The 16,575-nt window shown below is 32.2% G+C and overlaps 2 protein-coding genes across 2 annotated transcripts; both read right to left on the bottom strand.

The window, feature by feature from the left end:
- Positions 1 to 108: 108 nt before the first annotated feature.
- Positions 109 to 3,568, bottom strand: LOC112519020 (peroxygenase-like). Its single transcript, XM_025126910.1, has 6 exons — positions 3,454 to 3,568; positions 3,230 to 3,379; positions 2,869 to 2,954; positions 1,363 to 1,457; positions 632 to 757; positions 109 to 544 (listed from the first exon to the last, which is right to left on the bottom strand). The coding sequence occupies exons 1-6, from the start codon at positions 3,554 to 3,556 to the stop codon at positions 391 to 393; spliced, it is 714 nt and encodes a 237-aa protein (XP_024982678.1). The 5' UTR covers positions 3,557 to 3,568; the 3' UTR covers positions 109 to 390.
- A 6,710-nt stretch (positions 3,569 to 10,278) lies between these two features.
- On the bottom strand, positions 10,279 to 12,636 carry LOC112519019 (peroxygenase-like). Its single transcript, XM_025126909.1, has 6 exons — positions 12,528 to 12,636; positions 11,770 to 11,919; positions 11,481 to 11,566; positions 11,146 to 11,240; positions 10,589 to 10,714; positions 10,279 to 10,504 (listed from the first exon to the last, which is right to left on the bottom strand). Exons 1-6 carry the CDS (start codon positions 12,634 to 12,636, stop codon positions 10,351 to 10,353), a joined length of 720 nt encoding a protein of 239 aa, XP_024982677.1. The 3' UTR covers positions 10,279 to 10,350.
- Between the last annotated feature and the right edge of the window lie 3,939 nt (positions 12,637 to 16,575).

The following is a 16,575-nucleotide window of genomic DNA, read 5'->3' as shown; positions in this document are numbered from 1 at the left end:
TACAACTAAATTACTTTTATGCCCTTGTTTATTTATTTTTAGAATTAATTATTTAAGGTATTATCTAATGAAATGACTGAACCAGAATTATAATATTACTTGATTATGTCAGCTATGACACAATATGTAAATTCATTAAACAACATTTATAGAACCAAACACCACACAAACAGCTTGCCCAATCTAGTCTCGTTCTCTTGTTCTGTACTATATTGTCTGCATAGCAAATGCTATCTTTCAGTACAAATATTTAATTTACCCGAACCTATGCCTATTAGATATTATACGCTTTATTACACATTGGCTTGGGGGATATAGCTCAGTTGGTAGGTTCATTTACTTCGGATTAAGGTCTTTAACGATCAACTCCATGTACATACGTGTAGATCTTTAAGACCTCTTTTTCTCGTTGGCTCCATTCTTTCTAGCAAGATCTTCGAACAGGCTGCCATCGAAGACACCTCTCATGGCTTCTTTTGACAGGTACCCTTCTTCATCTTTAGCAATAATGTATACAGCCGCCCATTCCAACTTACTTAGTATCCTGCTCAACGTTAAACAAATCGAGTTAATTAGCACTCGATTTAAATTTGCATGAAATGATCGTATTTGCAGTTATCGAAGCACAAACCAGCCCACAATGTCAAATGCAATGCGATTTCCTTCTGTCATGCTCCACAATTCTTTCAAGGTTAGCTTATCGGGTGCTGTTTTGCCATATTTGCTAAACATTTCCTCAAAGTTAACTGGCATATACCTATTGATGAAATCAGTTATGAAGTTAAACTAGATGTTGTTTTGTATAACACTGAGAAAAGGGTCATTTAGGTATATAACATCAAATGAGATTTTAATTAAATAGTGAAAAAAATGGTTCAATATCAGTAAGCAGGTTACGGGTGGACCCAAAAAAAATGGTTCCATATATATCCAGGATCATTTAGGTATCTAATATTAAATGAAATTTTAATGAAATCTATGACCTCTTGATATATAAATGAAAAATGGTTCCATATTCATCAGAAGATCATGGAACTTTTTAGCAGTGGACCCATGGTATCTGCCGAGAGGGTGCACTATTAAAGTGTACCAAATGTTAATAAAGTTGTAGTTTGATCGTGTGGATCAAAACGGTTTGACTAGGAAAAAATCAATTGTATCGAATTGAGTAATAAAATGCATTTGTTTCAAATGGATAGAGCAAGACGTAAGGCTACGTCTTAGGTGTAAACACAATGTGTTTTTAGCTGAATTCCACTGTTTTGAGAGTTTTCTTTTCCAGTTTTTTGCATGCTTTTGAGGCATTTATTTAATTAAAATCTCGTTTAAGATCTGTGCACAGTGTTAATAAAACCAAACTACCTTCCTTCTGTATCATATGTCCCGGTATCACTTGGATGTTTGCCTTTATGTATGTTGGCTATGTAAACTGGTAGCAGCAGGGAAGGTATATAACCCTGCAAAATATAAATACACAAAACAATCAAGAGGACAAAATGCCAAAGAGAGCCTTTGGATGTGTTTGGTGTGCAGTACAGATCAGACATAATAGTACAAAAAGTAGTTATCTTAAATGATACGACATTAGACTGGGCATGACAAGAAAGTATGTGAATGGTGCAAGACTGTAATTGTATCTATCCCAACAAGCTAGGAGGAAAAAGAAAACTAGAGAGATGGTACAAGATTAGTAAATTACTTAACTACCCATCTCAAATTAAAAGTTTAAAACCTTTTTGGATTATTTCACCCCATATACCTCATTCTCGTCTGCAGCGCTGATCTCGACATTTTAGAGGCCTCGAGCAAAAACTTAAATGTGTCCCTATACTTTTTTTAGTTGTATACATGGAAGTATAAAATAATTATAAACAAGATTCAGATAAAAGTTAAACAACATATACATCGTTAAATTAATGCTCATAAATCTTCTAAGATTAATCTAATGATCAGAGTAAAAAGTTAAGTAATCACAAAATTAAAAATACTGACATACTAAGTAAAACTTACAATATATAACAGAAATAGTTTAGTACTCAAATAAAAACCTATCACTAGCTACTGCATACATTTTTACAGAAAATGAAGACACACAGTTAGACATTGTTATTTTTTGAACGCAAATTTTCAAACATTTTTAGAAGCAAAACCATCGATCATATAACTATCTGGTTTCCTTCATCGACCCGGAAGGGAAGAAACCTAAGAAGGATTAGAATTTAATGACAACGGCAACAGAAAGAAACCGAATGAAGTAGTTGGGGATTTTTTCTCTTTAAAAGATAATTTAGAGGAAAAAAAATCACGAAAGACAAATAGAAAAATAATAAATAATAAAAACTTTAATTAGGTTCATTTAGCTTTAATTTATAATGTAAAGCGTTATTCAACTGAACGTATATAAGTTATATAACTTATTTTACTAATCATAATACCATAAATAGTTTAAAATACTTAAGAGGCGGCCTCGTGCGACGACACCATTCGGAACACCCCTAGGAAACCACAAGGGTGGTGTCTGATTGGTTTGAGCTTGACTCCAAAGGTAAAAAGTACTAGGAGGTCCCAGGTTCAAACCCAAGTAGGAATAAAAATCCTCTTGTGGCCACGGAGGTTCAAATGCGATGACTCCGGGCTATCTGCAAAGCAGATGGTCGCCCTGGGATTAGTCGGCTCACTTAGCGGGTTGGATATCTAGGTTAATAAAAAAAAAAACACCTCTAGAAATGGTCCTGCTCGTCTGTTTAGTCATGTCTACCAACCGTAATAAAAAAACACCTCTAGAAATGGTCCTGCTCGTCTGTTTAGTCATGTCTACCAACCGTAGTATGAACTCTTGGAAAAACACATGAACAAACTTTGACTTACTGGGAGGGTGGGGTAAGTAAATGTTATATTGAAAAAGAATCCCGCGATCAAAGAAAAGAGTACGTTGAACCCGATTGCTCGAAGCCCTGAAAGAATTGTTACACATACAAACCAAACATAACCATTCTTGGAAGCGGAAAACTTGTGGCGGTCTTTTGTCAATAAAAAATACGTTGTCCCAAAATCCCACGTCTCATCTCTCTCCCACCAATCAAATTTAGACAAATCGGATATTTATATTTATACTTTAAGTGTAGTTAATTCAAGTTCACCGTTTCAGTTATCATGATGTGTATTTCTGTGATTGGTGGAATGGAATGAGACTGGGAATTTGTGACGAGAGATCTTTATCCATCTTCACCTATGTACGTCTCCCAAGGATAAACGATTCCATCGTTGTCTTGATCAAAAAAGGCAACGTGTTGTTGGAGCACACTCATGTCTCGAGCTCTGTGTTCTGGTGTGCCATCAGGATGCTCCATGTCTGGTGCAGCCATAGCTCTAGCCATGTCTTTTAAAGAACGCATAATTAGTCCAACCAAAAACACTCATGCACCAGTCATGCATGAAGGAACGAGAACTTACAGGGTTTAGGAACGGAAGACTCAAGGTTGGTCGGAACGGGTCGTTGGGCGGTCACTGGTGCCATCGGTGCCACCGTCGCCATTGCAATGGAGTCTTGGGCCATCTTCACTTTTTTGTATGTGGAAATTGAAGGGGATGCGAATGGTATTTATAGAGAAAAATAAGGATTGGATATGACTCAACATGAAAAGGCAAATTGTGGTGGATATTAATAAACTAATTTGGAATGAGGAGAGACGTGTGGGAAAACAATAGTCAAATTCTTCTATTTTTTTAAATAATAATTAATGAAAATATAAATAAAATAAATTGTTTTGTTTTATCTATATCTATACCATATTATAAAGCACTTGTCAAAAACTCTTAAAAACCATATTTTATTTTAAAAAAATTGTTTATTAATGCATATTACTTAAAACTCAAGATTACAAGTAGATTGTGCGTAAGTACAACTTATTAAAGCTCCTTCATTATTAAACTTAAATTAAATTACATAAAAAATAGAATTTTTAAATAGTTGATTTGATATTAACATTGATATATATTTTTTTAAATTTATATTTTATTCAAAAATAAAATCATTATTGCTTTTTAAAACCACATAATCTATATTATATTATAAAACATTTGACAAAAACTCTTAAAAACCATTTTTTATGCGTAAAGTACTGCTTATTAATTCATATTACTTAAAACTCAAGATTACAAGTAGATTGTGCATAAGTACAACTGATAAAAGCTTCATATCTGAATTCGAGTAACTAACTGCAGATAAACATAATCAAATACACGATAAAATCTCATTTTAAATATAAAAAACCTAAAATATAATTAGGATAATCATTGAGTTCAAACAAAATAATTAATTATTATCTTTATAAAATGTTATATTATTAAACCAAAAATAAATTATTTCGTTAATAAACATAAATTAAATTATCATATAAAAATAAATTAAAAAAATTACATAAAAAATGAACACTTTTAAATAGTTCATTTGATATTAACATTGATATATATATATTTTTTTTCAAAATTTTATGATATCTTCAAATTTATATTTTATTCAAAAATAAAATCATTATTGCTTTCTTAAAAACACATAAAATCGTATTATAACATCGACATAGACAAATAATAAAATAGAACATTAAAATCGAGATGTGTCTTGCTGCATTGCGCGAGTACTCTTTTAGTATAATATAATGGGTCCGTTTTTACAAAAGTCCAAATTTTCATTCCACGTTAAAATGCAGGAATAAATTCAATACAACTTTGGTAAACAAATGTTTTAATGTCTTTTAATGTGTTTAATATAATGGGTCGGTTTATTAATGTGTTTTGAACCTTGGCCTTCGATTATATTCTACGTCATAAATGATCGGATCTGATGTTTACTCCTGAAATAAAGAGCAAACATAACGGATATCGTGGTTAGTACAGACTAAAGGGTGTTGTAGATATTTGTGATCATAGGTCGAGGATGGCGTAATCATGGACAATCACGACCATAGGTCGAGGATAGTATAGTCGTGGATATCTTGGTCGCAAATGTCTCGGTCGTAGATATTATCTTCGACGGTCGTTGTCAGATGGTTTTCACCAAAATAGTTAGTAGCATGTTGATTGGTCTTGTTTGGTACAATTTGCCATCATTGGTTAAAAGTAGAAAGTAAAAATGTTAATGTCAAACGGTTTAAAAATGCCAAAATATAGTCAACTTTTAGGACATCTGAACAAACATGTTATACCTCGTCTGAAAATTGACATTGATCTGAATTCGTTTCGACAAGTTACCTAACTTTCTCGGTTTGGCCCGTTTGTATAAGATCAAACTTGAAGCAGATGTGGGTTGGAGGAGGGCAGACACGATCTAAGATTGAAGCGAAATTCGAAACAACCATGTAGTAGTCAAGTAGAATCAATTGTTCTTCTTCTCGAACGTTGGGTGCAAGGGAAACGAGATATCTGATCTGAGATGGTGACGATGGCTCAATCACAGGTGTTCTTCTCAACCGCTTGCATGATTTCAAAGATATGGGTTACAACGCTGCAGGTTTTCTTCGGTTGTAGGTGTTCAAATATCTCGTTGTTGGTGTTGTTTATAGATCTGGAGGATTCTTTGGAGAACTCATTTGATCAAGGGCATAGAGAGAGAATAGGAGTTACGGTTTTCTAGCAAAAAAGAAAAGGGTAAATTGGTCATTTTTGTCTTCTGATTTAACAAACAAATACACAGACATTAAATTAAAGAACCAAATCCAATACAAATTATACAGGTAGAGACTTATCATGAAATAAGCAACAATAAAAATACCAGATCCATAACATAACAATTCACAAACAACATGGACCGAATCCGTAATTTACTAAAAAACCATAAGAAACTAGGTTTTTTCATAGGTTCGACATCATTAGCCAGCCTATTTATCGAAAGTTATTTTAATAATTAAAATATGTCGTATATTTGGTATAATATTAATATTTTCGTTTGGAAATAAATGGTCTCACTAAATTTGCATTTAATGGATAGTTGGGTACGGATGTAAATGATGATGGGATAACTTCTGAGTTACTTGAGATTGATTCGGTTATCATTCGACTTAAGTAGGTTCGGCTTAAATTCAAGCTCGACTCGAGATACTAACGAGTCAAGTCGAGCTACCTAATACTCGACTCAAAAAACTTGTGAGATACTCGATTTTATTTATATATAATTAGTTTTATAATATAATTTGTAAAATATAATGTAAAACTTTATTAAAAAAAAGAACTTACTAATAAAAAGAAAAAAGTCGTATATTTTTAGAGATTTGATAAAATTGTACATTTTTTAACTATAAAAATTAAACAATATTTTTTTTATTAAAGGTCGTATATTTTTCGAGTTTGAGTTGAGTTTACTTTTAAGGTTCTCAAGATACTTGTGGCATGGACGGACCCACATTGGTGCCATCAGTGGCACGTGTCACCCGTATTATTTCTTCGTCGAAGGATACAAAAGTTTAGGTTTGTGAAAGGTGCAACCGTATTAATTTGTTGTGTGTCACTGTATGTATTTTGAAACTACAATGAGAACAAGTTTTCTTCGATATAGTTGGTTTGTAAGACTTTTCTTCCACCCAAGACCCAAGTTCGAATCTTGTTAGTGTCATTTTCTTAGTCAAATGGTACCACTATTTGAATTTTTTTCCCTATATTTGTTTTTTATAGCCAAATGGTATCACCGTTTGAAAAAAAGATTGGGTCTGTCCCTGACTGTGGTCCTCATTTGAACCACAATTATATTGAAAATTGGAAACAGATCTTATCCATCCAAACAATTTGATATAATAATTCCTATTAAATGTCGTTTTTCACTAAAAAAAACCGTGGAAGTAATAGTTGTTAGATGTCAATGTCTTGGACAAAGAAATGATGTACGATCTGCGTTTGTGTTGGGTTTGTTGACAAAGAAATATCAAAATTGATTGGTAACATTTATTAGATAATCAAGTTTATAGTTTATGGGTAGTTTTGGTTAAGGAATCAGGAACCCGGAATCTGGGAACTGCTTCCAACGTAATACATGACATATTAATTAAGAATGTGGACGTGAATTTATTCATCATGAGTATTGTAAAAATTTCTACATGAATGTGTGATTCATGATGAATAACATGTCTACATTCATTATGAATGTACGATTCATGATGAATAACACATGAGTATATATATATATATATATATATATATATATATTATAAAATTATGATTCATAATGAATGATACGTCCATATTCATCATGAATTTGTTATCAATGATTAATATTCATTCTGAAAAAGATCATGTGGCACTCCGTAGGCGGTTCCCAGATTCCTAATCAATTTTGGATTACTAATGAAGCTTCCTTGTTATATTTTGACTTCATTGAACCATATTATGTAACTTTTATATTTATTAACGAATATATACGGTGGAGCTCCTGATTAAAAATGGGTTTTGTAAATCAGAAAACGCAATCAACTCCACTTTTTTCTACGTCTAATCAAACCAACCATTGTAAAATAAAGATTCCAGTGGAGCTCCTGCGATGTCTCCATCTTTTTCTCTATTAATGCGCTTCCCGATCAAACTAGACATTACTTTTAACGTTCAAATCCGTCACAACTTCTTTTTTATGCAAACAAAAAGATGTTGGAAATACAGGCGAATCAATACTCATTTTAGTCCTCAGACATGTAGGTCACTTGATAAATGGGAGGAGGGACTTTGCTCAAATACACAACCAGGGCCGTCCTTGAGGGAGCGAAGGCCAAGCGTACGGCCCACAAGAAATGGCCCCCTTTTTTCTATATAATATATAATAATAATTCAAAATATATATATATATATATATATATATATATATATATATATAAGAGACAAATATTTTTAGTATCTAATATGGTGTAAATTTTTTTAGCATTATATTAAGGGTCCAAGTATATATTAAGTAAGTATATCGGAGAAGAAAAATATATAAAAAAAGATTAATTGGTTGTTCATTTTATATTATTGTTTATTGGTTCTCTAAGTTTTTTTATCTACTACTAAAATCTAAAACTACATTGCATAGAAAAATATTGATATATTCTCCATCATTCATTCCGCACTGACTCTTTTGATTATTCTATCTGCATGGATTCTATTTTTGTATTAGAATGTAGTAGATTTCTTGTTATTAACTAAGAAACTCCTATTTTTTGAAAAAAAATATTATCAATCATATAACACGATCGAGCTTATATATATATTTATGATTTCAAAGCTACTTTTGTCTTTTCTTACATTATTGACTCCTTGTTATCTAATACTGAGTGCATGAATCTTAAGTCTTCTCATATCTCTAAAACACCAATAAGATGTCAAATTTTAACCAAGATGGACTTTTGATTATAAGATTGATGGTTTCTAAAACTTTGGTTTGTTTAAAATAATGATGAAAACATTAACGTGATGTGACATGAAAACCCAACTGATTTATACTGATTTAAATAAAGTGTTAATCTGAATAGTCAATAGTGTGACCTAAAATAATGTCAATCTATATACTAATGTGTTTAGCTGTAGAACGGATTTACGATACTATGTAAAAAGGATATGATAGATAATATTAATTTAGAAGTAATTAATGACATATTTTTTGCCTAAGAATACTCGAATAAACGGTTTTATACGAATTATTGGTATTTTTTAAATTTCAATGGTATTTGTGATGTTAAAAACAATATATTGGATTTTTTTCGTACTTATCGAGGGACCTTTTTTTACATCTCACCCAAGGCCTATAAAATGTCATGAATGGACATGCACACAACATATTCAAGTTTAAATCTTCTGGGAAACGGATTTGAAGCTCTCCGCTAGACTCAACTATTGAAATGCCTTTTCACATATGGTTCCTGGTTTAACGTCCTTAATAAATATTATTTGATTTATGTCACTTATAATTATATGATATATATAAAGGGGAATGATATATGTACCCTTTTTATGTTAAAATCAGGTCAAATCATACATTGAAAATTTAAAAGTAAATATTGATGTTGATGTATGTAGTAAGAAATTAATAGGTAGACGTTCATTTAACAATATATAGTAGAGCATTTAGCCTACCCCTATACAAAATCATTATGGAAAACTTGTCTTTTAGAACTCAACGAATATCCTAATTATATTTTAGATCTTTTAGAATTTTTATATTTAAAATGTGATGTTTATTCTGTATATTATTATGTTTATCCGCAGTTAGTTACACGATTTCAAAAATGGAGGTTTAATAAATTGTACTTATGCAAAATTTACTTGTAATCCAGAATTTTAAGTAATATGCATCAATAAACAGTATTCGATGCATAAAAATGGTTTTTAAGAATTTTTGTCAAATGTTTTATAATATAGTATAGATAAACAAAAATTTTATTATCTATTTTATTTCAACATATTTTGTATATTGTTTTAAAAATATATAAAAACAAGAGAAAACTCCAAGATTGGAGAATTATTCAAGAGCATCTTCCAACGGATTCTCTGTAACTGAACTTAATGCAAAAAGTCAATGATCGTTAGACAAATGGACCAAAACCGTTGGGAATTGACAAACACAGTGACGGATCCATGATTTTTTTGATAGTGGTATCAAACCTTCAAAACCGTTCCATCAAACCAAACGGCCCCTTATAATTTCAACACTTATACAACTTCAAAAATTTACACTTAGACCCTACACTTTATGGTTTCACGGCCAACCATACCCAAAAGACAGATCCGCCCCTGGACAAACATAAGAGACCAAATCCGAGTTTTTAAAATTTAGCGATGATTTTTATTAAAAAAAATTAAAAACGTTAGGGACCAAAATTGAACTTATTCCTAAAAATACAACCAAACACAAAAATCAATCATGGCATTAAAGATATATTTAAAAACACAAGAGGGAGGTTCAGACGAGAACATCAATGTTTTATTGCAATAATGATAAAATTATGTATACATATATGATTATACATACATATACATATACATATACATATACATATACATATACATATACATATACATATACATATACATATACATATACATGTATAGGGAGGTTCAGACGAGAACARTAACCAAATAAAAATAAAAACAAAAAGGATCAAATTAYRTGATTTTACACCACCGCTTAACACAAAAGTGTGCGGGCAACATGGCCCATAACCTCACGGGTGCGGCAATCGATTGTACACGTGGTTTTAGTGTAAAATCAATTATGATTCGACCGTTTTCTATTCTCTTATTTGGTTATTGTTATCGAAACCGACTCTCTCTCTTTATACACACAGACACACACACACACATATATATATATATATGTATGCATAATCAGTGGTTTTAATCCATCCTTTTTCCCTTGGCTGAATTCTTTCTAGCAAGATTGTCGAAGAGGCTGCCATCATAGACACCTCTCATGGCTTCTTTTGACAGATAACCTTCTTCGTCTTTAGCAACCATGTACAGAAATCCCCATTCTAACTTGCTAAATATCCTGTTGGAGAGAAATTAAGCATACATTCAGCTATTCAAAGTGAAGGAAATGATTACGTCTGTAGCGGTCGGTACAAGAACGAACCATCCGAAGAGATCGAGTGCAGTGCGGTTTCCTTCGGTCATGTTCCATAACTCTCTCAAGGTTAGCTTATCGGGCGTCGTTTGGGCGTACTTGCTAAACATGTTCTCGAAGTTAACCGGGAGATACCTGAGAAATGATAGCGATTATATCGTCTTTATAGTGTTGTGCATGTAATTAAGCACATGAAAAGAAATGAAGACAACATGTCTAGTTGTCAAAATAGTGTCTGAATGGACAAATGGGCGAGTGCCCTTGTCTGATTGACAGTTGATGAATGATTTGGTGCAGAATGATTAAGAGACTCTCGTGATATAGTTCAAAATGAAATGTAATAGTTTGGTAACTGTTTACAATGAAATTAGAGCGCTGAATGGTTAAGGGAGACCTAGGATAAGAGGGCTTATTAAGAGCCAGACTCTTTTTTTGCCAAACAAGATTTACCTCTTAACGATTCAGCGTCTGTCTCTTAATGGAACTATTAAGAAGTAAATAAACAACCCCTAAATACCGGGTTATGGCCTAATCAAAACCTTTTTATGCATAGAATCGAGTACTACCTTCCTTCGGTATCATATGTCCCGGAATCACTTGCATGCTTGCATTTATGTATGTTGGCTATATAAATTGGAAATAATAGGGAAGGTATGTAACCCTGCGATACAGACACGAAAAAGGAGAAAAAACGATCACGGGTTTGAAGGGGGCGAAAAAGAGCCCGAATCGAAAGCATTGTAAAAAGAGCATTTCGAAATAACACATCCTACATAGACTAATTTGTTCGTAAAAACAACCTATAAACGATCGGTAAACATTATTTATCGATAGAGGATTTTTGACGTTTTACATACGCTTCCGACTCGTGGAAAGACAGAGGGATTAAACTACGACTTACCGGGAGGGAGCGGTAACTCGATGTTATATTAATCACGAATGCTGCAATCAAAGAGATGAATACGTTGAACCCGATTGCTCGAAACCTTGAAAGAGTTAAAAGGTTCGTTATATTTATAAATGATGAGTGAAATGGTTAAGGGTGGAGGTCAACCTCCTTAGACGTCAATGGTTCAAACCTCACTAAAGGTGAGGTGTGCGTGAGTGCGTGCGTTCGTTTTGTATTATATAAAATACTATGTACTTCCAAAAAACAACTGATATAATAAAACATTCGGGAAGTGAAATACCTATATAAGTCTCCCAAGGATAAACGATGTCGTTGTTGTCTTGATCGAAGAAGGCGACATGTTGTTGAAGCACGCTCATGCCTCGAGCGTCATGTTCCAGTGTGCCATCAGGGTGTTCCATATCTAGTGCAGCCATTGCTCTAGCCAGGTCTTTCGAAGTAGACAAAATTAGCCCAACCAGAAACAATTATGGTTTACAAAAGGGCCTTCGGTTCAACGATATTCACTGACTTAAGACGTCAAGGGTTCCAATCTCACCAAACGTGAATGGAGTGTGCAGTGGCGGATCCAGAAACTTTTATAGTTGAGGTCACACTTAGGGGTGTAGAATCTTTTTTTTTTTTCAAAATCAAATAATTCATCCGTATAAAAACGGTTTTGGGTTTTTCTTTTTGGTTTAAATGGTTCAGTTAACCAAATAAAGATAACTTATTCAGGTAGATTTTCAGTTGACTTTTTACTAATTCATCAAGGTGTATAACTTTATATCTTATATTTCGAACGAAAATATCAGTATGTGCTGCAAATGGACCGATTAACAATCAGGATATCAAGTTGGGCCCTTGTCTTGTTCTTATTGGACGCACAATAGGAAAATCTATTGAACAGATCTTTTTACAACCTTTTTTTTAATTGGTGGGTTTGATGGGGGTGTAGGACCCCTACCACCATGCACTAGATCCGCCCCTGGGTGTGTATGAGTTCCATTTGTCGTATATAGAATATCATATACTTCAAAAACAAAAGGAAAAACTTACAGGGCTTAGGAATGGATAACTCGAGGTCAGTCCGAACAGGTCGTTGGGCCGTCACGGGAGCTAGTGGTGCCGTCGTTGCCATTGCAACCGAGTCACCGTTTATCTCCATCTTTATTTGAGGATGCACAAGTTAATAAGACTGGTATTTATAAGAATTAGGATGATTGAGTATACGGAAACCTTTTTGTTGGAAGTATTTTAATAATTAAAATGTGTTGTATTTAGAGGAAATCATAACGTTTTCGTTGAAAAAAATGGTTTAATTAAATTTGCAATTAATGGATAATAGTGGTTGGGATAACTTTTTGTACCTAAATCATACATTTTGTATAGTATTCATCCAATAAAATTAAGACACATTAGATTTTTATATATTTTAAATTTATTTGATTTAAGATCACATTTTTACTGATGAGGTACATTCATATGATTGGTCGATGTACATAGGACGTACGAATTTGAAACATAAATTTTTTTATCTGTCATTAAAGGGTTTTTGGTCTAGCGGTATTTGAGTCATTGGTTTCATAGGAAGTCAAGAGTTCAAACTTTACCTAAGATGAGGAATATTGTAACAATTTCTACATCATTGTGTGATTCATGATGAATAACATGTCTATAACACATCTATATTCATTATGAATGTACGATTCATGATGAATAACACGTATATATATATATATATATATTATAAAATTGTGATTCATAATGAATGACACGATCTAAGATTGAAGCAAAATTCGAAATAGACATGAAGTAGTCAAGTAGAACCAATTGTTCTTCTTCTCGGACGTTGGGTGCAGGGGAAACGGGATATCTGATCTGGGATGGGGATGATGGCTCAATCATAGGTGGTCTTCTCAACCACTTGCATGATTTCAAAGATATAGGTTACAACTGTGCAGGTTTTCTTCGGTTGTAATTGTTCAAAGATCCCATTGTTGGTGTTGTTTATAGATCTGGAGGTTGCTGATACGGTAGATATCGATTTTGGAGGATTCCTTGGAGTACTCATTTGATCAAGGGTCTAGAGAGAGAGAATAGGAGTTATGGTTTTCTAGCAAAAAAGAAAAGGGTAAATTGGTCATTTTGTCTTTTGATTTAACAAACAAATACACAGAAATAAATAATATAGGTAGAGATTTATCATGAAATAAATAACAATAAAAGACCAGATCCATAACATAAAAATTCACAAACAACATGTACCGAATCCGTAATTTACTAAAAAACCAAAATAAACTAGGTTTTTTCATAGGTTCGACATGATTAGCAAATCTATTTATCGAAAGTTTTTTTAATAATTAAAATATGTCGTATATTTGGTATAATGTTAATATTTTCGTTTGGAAATAAATGGTCTCACTAAATTTGCATTTAATGGATAGTTGGATACGGATGTAAATGATGATGGGATAACTTCTGAGCTACTTGAGATTGATTCGGTTACCATTCGGCTTAAGTAGGTTTGGCTTAAATTCAAGCTCGACTCGAGATACTAACGAGTCAAGTCGAGCTACCTAATACTCGACTTAAAAAACTTGAGAGATACTCGGTTTTTTTTATATATAATTAGTTTTATAATATAATTTGTAAAATATAATGTAAAAGTTTATTAAGGAAATTACTGATGAAAAGAAAAAGGTCGTATATTTTTAGAGATTTGATAAAATTGTACATTTTTTTACTATAAATTTTTTTATTAAAATAAAAATATATAAAAAAAACTTGTAAAAATGTTAGTGAAATTGTCCTACGTTGAAAGAGAGATAATAAAATAAGGGTGAAGAGGTTTTATAAAAAAAGAGGAAGGTGCATGGAGTTTGTAATATTGTTTTCTTGATGATGAAATTTGAGGTGTATCCCTTGAATTTATAAAGTTTAAGAAAACAACTTTAAATTTTATAATTTATAACAGATACGTTAAAATTTCATAAATTTCAATAGGCAACGCTGGTTTAAGTTTGACTCGAATTCGAGCTTGATTTGAGTTCGAGTTTGAGCTTCAACGAGCTTGAGTTCGAGTTTACAAAATTGATATCGAGTTTGAGTTGAGTTTACTTTTAAGGTTCTCAAGTTACTTGTGGCATGGACGGACCCACATTGGTGCCATTGATGGCACGTGCCACCCATATTATTTCTCCGTCGAAGGGTACAAAAGTTTATGTTTATGAAAGGTGCAACCGTATTAATTTGTTGTGTGTCACCGTATGTACTTTAAAACTACAATGAGAACAAGTTTTCTTCGATATAGTTGGTTTTAAGGCTTCCCCCCCCCCCCAAGACCCAAGTTCGAATCCCGTTAGTGTCATTTTCTTATTCAAATGGTATCACCATTTGAAACTTTTCCCTATATTTATTTTTTATAGCCAAATGGTATCACCATTTGAAAAAAAATCGGGTCTGTCCCTGACCTGTGGTCCTCATTTGAACCGTGAATATATTGAAAATTGGGAACGGATCTTATCCATCCAAACAGTTTGATATAATAATTCCCATTAAATGTCGTTTTTCACTTAAAAATAATTAAAGGAAACAATTTAGCTAAAAAATACGTAGAAGTAACAGTCGTTAGATGTCAATGTCTTGGACAAAGAAATGATATACGATTTGTGTTTGTGTTGGGTATGTTGACAAAGAAATATCATGGGAACATTTATTAGATGATCAAGTTTATAGTTTATGGGTAGTTTTGGTTAGGGAATCAGGAACTCGGAATCCGGAAACTGCTTCCAACATAATACATGACATATTAATTAAGAATGTGGAAGTGTATTTATTCATCATGAATATTGTAACAATTTCTACATCATCGTGTGATTCATGATGAATAACATGTCTATAACACATCTATATTCATTATGAATGTACGATTCATGATGAATAACACGTATATATATATATATATATATATATATATATATATATATATTATAAAATTGTGATTCATAATGAATGACACGTCTATGTTCATCATGAATTTGTTATCAATGATTAATATTCATTCTGAAAAAGATCATATGGCACTCAGTGGACGGTTAAGCTTCCCTGTTATATTTTGACTTCATTGAACCGTATTATATAACGTTTATATTCACTAACGAATATATACGGTGGAGCTCTTGATTAAAAATGGGTTTGTAAACCAGAAAACGCAGAAACCCTACTTTTTCAACTTCACTATTTTCAATGTCTAATCAAACAACCGTTGTGAAATACACATTTCAGTGGAGCTCCTGCGATGTCTCCATCTTTTTCTCTATTAATGCGCTTCCCGATCAAACTAGACATTACGTATAACGTTCAAATCCGTCACAACTTTTTTTACGCAAATAAAAAGATGTTGGAAATTACAGGGGAATCAATACTTATTTTAGTCCTCGGACATGTAGCTCACTTGATAAATGGGAGGAGGGATTTTGCTCAAATACACAACCAGGGCCGTCCGGGGGGAGCGAGGCCAGGCATACGGCCCACAAGAAATGGCCCATTTTTTTCATATATTTATACTATATTATAAAACATTTGACAAAAACTCTTAAAAACCACTTTTTATGCATAAAGTACTGTTTATCAATGCATATTATTAAAGCTCTATATCTGAATTCGTGTAACTAACTGTAAATAAACATAATCAAATACAGGATAAACATTTCATTTTAAATATAAAAAATATAAAATATAATTAGGATAATCATTGAATTTAACAAAATACTTAATTATTATCTTTATAAAATTTATAATATTAAACCAAAAATAAATTATTTATACTATATTATAAAGCATTTGACAAAAACTCTTAAAAACCACTTTTTATGCATAAAATATTATTTATCAATGCATATTACTTAAAACTCGAGATTGCAAGTAGATTGTGCACAAGTACAACTTACTAAAGCTCTATATCTGAATTCGTGTAACTAACTGCAGATAAACATAATCAAATACAAGATAAACATCTCATTTTAAATATAAAAAATCTAAAATACAATTAGGAAAACTTTTGAGTTCTAACAGAATACTTAATTATTATCTTTATAAAAAAAAT

This window comes from Cynara cardunculus (genome assembly GCF_001531365.2).
Source record: "Cynara cardunculus var. scolymus isolate 2C chromosome LG 10, CcrdV1, whole genome shotgun sequence".
NCBI classification, from domain to species: domain Eukaryota; kingdom Viridiplantae; phylum Streptophyta; class Magnoliopsida; order Asterales; family Asteraceae; genus Cynara; species Cynara cardunculus.
This window is presented reverse-complemented; position numbering and strand designations above follow the sequence as displayed.

Coding starts and splice junctions, on each gene's coding strand:
- LOC112519019 (XM_025126909.1), bottom strand. CDS start 12,636: ATGGAGATAAACGGTGACTCGGTTGCAATGGCAACGACGGCACCACTA. Junction 11,920..12,527: donor GTTATCCATTCCTAAGCCCT/GTAAGTTTTTCC, acceptor CTACTTCGAAAG/ACCTGGCTAGAGCAATGGCT. Junction 10,715..11,145: donor ACATATGATACCGAAGGAAG/GTAGTACTCGAT, acceptor ATCATTTCTCAG/GTATCTCCCGGTTAACTTCG.
- LOC112519020 (XM_025126910.1), bottom strand. CDS start 3,556: ATGGCCCAAGACTCCATTGCAATGGCGACGGTGGCACCGATGGCACCA. Junction 2,955..3,229: donor TCCTTGGGAGACGTACATAG/GTGAAGATGGAT, acceptor CAATTCTTTCAG/GGCTTCGAGCAATCGGGTTC. Junction 545..631: donor GCATTTGACATTGTGGGCTG/GTTTGTGCTTCG, acceptor AACGTTGAGCAG/GATACTAAGTAAGTTGGAAT.